Genomic DNA, 8,370 nt, shown 5'->3' on the forward strand with positions numbered 1-8,370 from the left:
GTGGAGCTTTCAAGTGACACTGGAGTATTTATATATGTTAATGGAATAGGCTGTCTAATTTGGTGTGTGGGTATGGTGATGAGACCAAGGCTCTGAGTCTGATTTTTACCCCTTGTGTGTCCCCAATATGTGGATCGTTTTGTGGGACACTGCGTTCTTAACACTGGCAGACTTGCCCTCTAATAACTGATACTGCTGTCCAAAAGTTTAAATACAACCATCCATGAATGAACAACCCAGATCGTCAGGCTGCTGGAAAAAACAACCCAAAACGTAGACTTTCAAGATGATTCGGTGAAGTTTCCTTTTGATATGGAGAATAGTAATAGGCTAAGAAGTCGTAAACATTTCACTGGATAACTCACTCACTTTTACTTAAAATAGTTGACAATAATAATCCCATTCTTTTATTTAAACTTTTTCCATAGGTGGTTCTCTGAACTAGTTTTAAATTTTTTTATGAAAATGTTTTTAATCGTGTGATAAAAGATGAAATTCTGAATAATTCTCACTTTTGCTGAGATATTAATGCTAACCCAAGTAGTTCATAAGTAGTCCCTTTACGAGATAGCTTAAATTATGTTCTTTCAAAGTAATACTAAATGAAATTAATCATCAGTGTGTGCCAGGTTCATAAGATGAGAAAGCAAATTAAAGGCGAGTAAGTAGTAGTTGATGGGGTGCATGGGGCTATTGCTGGGTGGTGCTGAATATGGACTTGATTGGTGACAAAGCTGTCTGGAACAGCAGTCTTGGGGTGGGAGGCAGGGGTCAAATGGGATCCCTTCATTTATAAGAGCCCTTTTTTTAAGCTTTCAGCAGCGAAATAACCAAAAGGCAGGCATCAGAAAGGAAAAGGAGACAGTACATCATATTAAGTAACAGATTGGGGAGTTGACCCTAAAGTGGGCAGAGAAAGAAGGTGTGCCTCATCTAGCTCTTTCTGGGCAAGCCTTTCTTTAGTCATTACTCTTTAGATGAACTCCCTTATTATGGGTGCTCAGTTTTTTTCATCGGTATGCCTCTATACCATCAAAGCAATCAGATTGATCCATATTTAACATCATTATTTCCCTAATGAATCAAGCTTATTTATTCAGTGTTATTTAGCCTTTTTTCCCCTTTAAGTTTTCTCATTTAATCCTTGAAGGCCTTTAGAAATATAAAAAATAATAGAATATAATTGTATAAAGACACAGCTAATGGGCTATCGAGAATTTGCAGGGTCCTTTGGAATTGATTACATATTTGATTATTTTGAAATATTTTTCAACAATGGTCCATATATTTTTGTTTTCATTTTAGAACAAAATCCAGTCTCATAGCAGAGGAGAATATAATGTTTACAGCACCTTCCAGAGCCATGAACCAGAGTTTGACTACTTGAAAAGTTTAGAAATAGAAGAAAAGATCAACAAAATTAGGTGGTTACCCCAGAAAAATGCTGCTCAGTTTTTATTGTCTACCAATGGTAAGTATATGTATTTTCTTTCCATGTGCCCACTGTGTGTACTTGTTGCACATAATCCTGTAGACTAGGAGAGGAATCATTTAACAGAGATAATTTTAAAAAGGACTTTTTTTCTATACAGAATATAAACTCTACTTTTTTACTGTTCACTTGCAGTTTTTAGATTCTCTGAAAGATTCTCAGATAGCAATTTTTTGTTTACTACACCCCCAATTTGTAGCGAAAAGAATGGGCTGCTATACCATTGGATTTAGGTCAGGTACTATTTCTGCTATTTCTCAGTCTCCTAATCTTGGGCAGGTTACTAACACTGAATTGAATTTTCCTCAGCAGCGAAGTAGAGATAGTAATTTTTTATTATAGTATTATGAATATTAAGTAACTCTTCACATATGTCATGAGTGCAAGTGCTCAATAAATGTTAATTTATTCCTCCTTTTTAAGTGTTCCTGAACTCTACACAGAGTATTTCTAACTGCAGATACAAAATAATACTCAAAGGACGGTCTCCATTCAGAGCACTCTTCTTACTTGACTACCTATTAGCATATTGCCTTCTTCCCAGCAATCCACATGGCTGGAAGGAGATTCCTCTCCTACTGTTTTACTTGCCCAGGGAGAGGTTTTTGTTGTTTTTTGAGACAATGTCTGTCGCCTAGGCTGGAGTGCAGTGGTGTAATCACAGCTCACTGCAACCTCGATCTCCCCACCTCAGTCTCCTGAGTAGCTGGGACCCACAGGTGCATGCCACCACACCAGGCTAATTTTTTTAAAACATTTTTTGTAGAGATTGGGTCTCCCGATGTTGCCCAGGCTGGTCTTGAACTCCTGGGCTCAAGCAGTCTGTCCCCCTCCTCAGTCTCCCAAAGTACTGGGATTACAGGTGTGAGCCACCATGCCTGGCCCAAGAAAAGTTAAGTGAGGATTAAAAGTTAGTAATGACTCTACCAGAATTTGAAATCCTTTATGATAAGTTGGGTTCTTTTTCTTTGTTCTTATAAAAAACTTTTCCCGTGAATTGTTTGGACTTCGTTGGAGTCTTGAGTCTAAAGGGAATCATTAGAGTGACTGAGGAGATACTTTAGTTTCTTGGTAGCTGTAGTCTATAAAAATTTGTGATTAAAACTTTTTTGAGGTTGGTGCTAGGGTGAGGGGAAACCACCTCCTATTTTCTCATTCCCTCACTATTAATTTAAAAAGCAAATTTTAACACCTAGACCATAACCATTTGCAGAATATAAACTTAAATGACTTTGGGGATGAAATAGGGGAAGAAATTCAGCACTTCCTCCATCTAATTGATGCCCTTGGTCCACAGTATGAGTTCTTAAAAATGCTGTTCACAAATGTCTGATGCCATCAGTGTTGGCCGCCTCTTGGATGCCCAGTTTTCTGATCATGAAAGCTCTCCCCAGCCAGTCCACTGGGATTCGTACCCTCTGCCTTCTCTCTTTCCACAATAATCTGCATTCCCCTCTCTTGTCCTTATTAGAAGAACAATAAACAGAAGTAACTATTTAAAGCCTGTAACTCACAGCAGCATGGGTGGGGGGAACAGTTTACTCCTATCATGTGCTAGCTTCTAGTCTGGGGTCAGTTTTAATTTATATGGTAAACTAAGTTACTTCAAATAGCTTCAAATATTTTGTTCTTTGACATCAGATGATACATAACTAAACCATTTATATAATTTCTACTTATAGAATAAATGTTCCTAGGGAAGTGTGTTGTTAACATTTTATATATTGGAATGTTTCATGGCAGTTTATTTCTTACAGGGCTATGTCAGCTTTTTTATAAAGAGGACTTTTTAAATGTAGGCTGAGGTCAAGAGAATAGTATAGTGAAGCCCTGCATGCTCATCATCCACTTCCGACGCTCCTCAGTTCACGGTCAATTTGTGTCTCAAATCCTCCTTCCTCTTCTCCTCAGTGTTATTTGGAAGCAAATCCCATTTCAACTTGTGTGGATTAAATCTTATTTAAAGACATTAGAGAATGCATTGTAGATTTTTGTCTTTTGTTTCTTAACACTAAGTAAAATACAACTAACTGGGGGCTGCATTTTTTAATGCTAAAAATAGAGCTTAATAATAGGGTCCAATGTGGAAGGATAGAGCAGATTATGACAGTCGTAGGAACTGTTGTGTCTGGGTATGATGGGAAAAGGATGGGAGGAGTAGGACTTTAACTATATTTGAAAAACTAGAAGGAAATTTAGAGAAAAATGTCAACATCTGTTGATTCTGAGTGATATCTTTTATATTTTGTGTATTTTTCTCTGTGAGTTTTTTCTGTGAGCATAGTACCACCACCACCCTCCGCTCCGCGTCCCGCACCTCCCCCTCCACCAGTGTAATGGGGTCTATATAAAAACTACGACTACCAAACTTGCCAGGTTTGATTAACCAAAATTAATCTTATAAAAATCTTTGCATTGGCAATATAAAGTACACTCATAAATAAGATGTGTCTTAACTGCTTGATAAGAAGTTTTTAGGGTCTCACATAAAGCTGCATTCCCACAAAGGAAACGGCAGCGTGGTTTTCCCAGCTCATGCCCTCTGCTTGTGGTGAGAGGAACTCTCTTCTGCAGCTTCTTCAATGCCTTTAGTTATTATTGTTGATAATTCAGGGGAACACCACAGAGTGGTCGTTTTGGAAGGAACAGATCTTGAGAATCTAATAACCCCTCCACTGAAAACTGTGTTTTTACATAATCTTACATACAGTTTTATGGAGTTTGATTATTCTCACATACCTTGTCTTACAAGCCAGTAAAACATCACTGCTATAGAACATAAGGATTCAGATTTTTTTTTTTTTTTGAGACGGAGTCTTGCTCTGTTGCCCAGGCTGGAGTGCAGTGGCGCAATCTCGGCTCACTGCAAGCTCCGCCTCCTGGGTTCACGCCATTCCCCTGCCTCAGTCTCCCGAGTAGCTGGGACTACAGGCGCCCACCACCACGTCCGGCTAATTTTTTGTATTTTTAGTAGAGACGGTTTCACCGTGTTAGCCAGGATGGTCTTGATCTCCTGACCTCGTAATCCGCCCGCCTCGGCCTCCCAAAGTGCTGGAAATACAGGCGTGAGACACCGCGCCCAGCCTTAGGATTCTGATTTAAAATTTATATCATATTTGTTAACATACTAATTTATTTCCTGCCTGCTTTGTCCCCCCGTACTGAAAAATGTATCCTAATTCGTTATGTGTCCTGTGTTTGTGTTAATGGAAAAAATATTTTTTAAAGAGCTTTCTTCCTGTAAGCAATATTAGGTACCACAAACCAATTTCATCTCATCTGAAAGTTTCATAAGTACATTGTGGTTTCTTTATTTGGATCTTTAATAAGGAGGATGGATTTAAACAGGCCACAAGACAACTGGACGAGGGGGTGGGGGTGTTGTCATCCTCATCACAAATACTTTGCAAGTATTTAGAACAAATACTTCTCAAAATACAGATTTAGGTTAGGCTCATATCTATCTATAAATTGTATACATATATAAACTAACACATAGAACATGTATGACTGAAGTACAAGAAAATTATAAGCAAGATCACATAGGGCTTAGAAGAAATAGTAGATTACAGATTATTAAAGTTAGCAGCTTTTCTCTGTTTACATTTCAACATTGGGAAGGGCATCCTTAGGGGCAACTATCATTCTTCTCTACGATACAGAGACTACCAGGCTAGAGTCACTGGCATCTCTCTGAGTTGTTTTTAACTGTTTTTATAAAATGGCTTTATATACTGTTTTAAACAATTTTGTTATACCATTTTGCTTATGAAAGATCATTAGGAATATGATACTTTTCTATAAGAATGTTATTTTACAATTATAACAGTTTTAAAGCAACGTGCATGAGCTTATAGTGATACAAATAAACAATTGAATGGATAAATGGAGAGAAGGGATGCTTCCTGCAGGAGAATTCTAAATAAGACGTGGATACATACTCTTCCCTACAGGGAGTATAACTTACTTCTCCCTTTAAGTACAGGATGGATTTAGTGACTTACTTCTAAAGAATAGAATATGGCAAGGGTGAAAGAGTCATTGTATAGTGGAGAAGCCTGGCAAACATTGTCTTAACCAAATGACCCAAGTTAACACCACCAGCTGTAAGTCATGTTGATACCGCTGTATCCCCTTGAACAGTGCTGTGAGAAGTCACTTCACCTCTGTGTTCTTCTCCTGAAAACCCATGGTCTCAATCTGATCATGAGGAAACAGCAGGCAAATCCAGTTGAGGGATATGCTTTCTAGAAAGTACCTCATCGCCAATACTCAAAACTGTCAAGATCAAGAAAAACAAGGAGAGCCTGAGAAACGTAAAGGCAGAGAGACTGAGGAAACTTGATGACTAAATGCAGTGTTGTTTCAATTCTGGAACAGAAAAGGAATGTTAGTGGAAAACCTGGTTAAATCTCCAAATGAAGTCTGTAGTTGAGTTAATAGTAATATACAAAGTTGATGTCTTAGTTTTGACACACGTACCACGGTTGCATAAGATGTTGACAGAAGAAACTGGGTAAAGGATATATGGAACACTACAATTCTTGTAACTTTTCTGTAAATCTAAACTTAATTGTAAAACAAAAGTTTGTTTTTAAACAGATGCCATTTTATATATCCTTGATACCTAGGAATTTGGTTTCTTCTTGAAGGACTTGGGGATATATGCTTTTAATCAGTTTCCTTCAGGCCCTGTTTCCTACTTCTGAACTCTGATACGAAATTCAATACTGAGCGTATATGGAGTGTATGTGTACATGTATGTACAGACATACATGTGTTTGCATACACCACACATGCATATCAAGTTTTTCCCTCTAGCTTTAATTACTTTTAAGGGATAGGGATAGAGACCTGTGACTTGATTTGACTATCACATGGAATTTATATGAGTGCCACTAATGTATAAATTTGTGATCTTTGTACTTTATGTGTGTGTGGTATTCAGCTGTTAATAGAAAATTTTTTAGTAAGTCAGCTGAGGGTTTTTGTTTTTTTTTTTCCATGGAATCCTTTTAGATGAAATGTGAAATAGCATATTTTAAATGCCTTAAAATGTTTTTCTTCTTCAGTACTACCCTTTTATTTTAAGGACTTGCTTTATTTTCTTCCCAGATAAAACAATAAAATTATGGAAAATCAGTGAAAGGGACAAAAGACCAGAAGGGTATAACCTGAAAGAGGAAGATGGAAGGTATAGAGATCCTACTACAGTTACTACACTACGAGTAAGTACATAAGAATAAAATGTCACAGATAGTGTTTGTATTCATATTATATAGCCCAAATCCTGAGCAGAGCTTGAATAGGAGTAATTATAGTCTGTCTCCCCTTTCCCAATAATTCTGTAATCAGGTAGAATATTGAGTAACTCATTTAAACATAGAAACTGACTGACATAGAGGTCTCACTTTGGTCAGGGACAGAAGCAGGACTCAAACACAAGACAGTGTTTCATGCCATCAGACTTCATCTCTGGTTTGTCATGTTAGCTACTACAAGGTCAAGTTTCAAGATAAATTTTCTTTGGAAATAAAAAGTAGATATAGATCAAATCTTCTAGTTGTAGCTAAAAAATACCCAAAGTTAGATGTTATGGGTTAATTTTTTTTTAGCCTCTTTAATTTGAACCATAAACATTTTTAACTTGGCATGTCTTTCAAGCAAAATATTGGAACTAAGAACTGCAAATTGTAATAGTATTGCTACCAGTAAAAGAAGATATATTATCCACATTGTTCATTTTTCTTCAGCATTTTGAAAGGATCAACATCAGTTCCTTTTTAAAACTAAATCTATGTAATATTGTTCTATTTTATGTTCTCAGAAACTAAAATAATGAAGTTTTGTGAATCTTAATTGCTATTTGAAACTGAACCTTTTGTAACTTCTTTTTTTCATGTGTCTTATTGACAGGTGCCAGTCTTCAGGCCTATGGATCTAATGGTTGAGGCCAGTCCACGAAGAATATTTGCCAATGCTCATACATATCACATCAACTCAATTTCTATTAATAGTGATTATGAAACATATTTATCTGCAGATGATTTGCGGATTAATCTTTGGCATCTGGAAATTACAGACAGGAGTTTTAGTATCCATTTGGTTTTCTTTGGTGTTTGGTGAAGAGGCATGTTGTGCCCATATTGGATTTATTTCATCTCTCCTTAATGAATATGATTCCTTCTTTTTATAGTCTGCATACATATATGTATGGCAACTTACTTTTTCTTTGTATATGAGTAGTGAAATACTGGAAAAAATTATTTGCTAAACATAAAGGGCATAATGTATTATTTTAAAATTGGATTCATGGAATTTTAAGGAATTTGTCTTGTATCTATGGAAATAGGAATTTTTAAAAATCAAATTTGTGAAGTCTGTGCATGGTAGCTCATGCCTGTAATCCCAGCGGTTTGGGAGGCTGAGGTGGGAAGATCACTTGAGGCCAGGAGTTCAAGGTTACAGTGAGCTTGATCTTGCTTCTACACTCCAGCTTGGATGACAGAGTAACACCCTGTCTCTAAAAAAATTTTTTTTTCTTCTAATCAAATTTATGGAGTATTGTGTTTAAATTTTTTATTGTAAAAATAGTCTCGGCCAATCGCGGTGACTCAGCCTGTAATCCCAACACTTTGGGAGGTCAAGGCAGGTGGATCACCTAAGGTCAGTAGTTCAAAACCAGCCTGGCCAACATGGTGAAACCCCGTCTCTACTAAAAATACAAAACATTAGCTGGGCGTGGTGGCGCATGCCTATAATCTCAGTCGAGTTAGGAGAATTGCTTCAACCTGGGAGACAGAGGTTGCAGTGAGCTGAGATGTGTCATTACACTCCAGCCTGGGCAACAAGAGTGAAACTCTGTCTCAAAAAAAAAA

General features: G+C 37.1%; 1 protein-coding gene across 2 annotated transcripts in view; it reads left to right on the forward strand.

Annotated features, from left to right (window-relative positions):
* Positions 1-8,370, forward strand: part of PPP2R2A (protein phosphatase 2, regulatory subunit B, alpha) — an 81,250-nt gene that overhangs the window by 62,978 nt on the left and 9,902 nt on the right. For both annotated transcript variants that reach the window (XM_011983841.1, XM_011983840.1), the window contains exons 4-6: positions 1,306-1,471; positions 6,608-6,720; positions 7,409-7,586. In XM_011983841.1, the coding sequence (XP_011839231.1) occupies positions 1,306-1,471; positions 6,608-6,720; positions 7,409-7,586 (457 nt within the window). The remainder of the gene's footprint in view (positions 1-1,305; positions 1,472-6,607; positions 6,721-7,408; positions 7,587-8,370) is intronic.

Source organism: Mandrillus leucophaeus, unplaced genomic scaffold, assembly GCF_000951045.1.
Source record: "Mandrillus leucophaeus isolate KB7577 unplaced genomic scaffold, Mleu.le_1.0 Scaffold256, whole genome shotgun sequence".
In the NCBI taxonomy this organism is placed as follows: Eukaryota; Metazoa; Chordata; class Mammalia; order Primates; family Cercopithecidae; genus Mandrillus; species Mandrillus leucophaeus.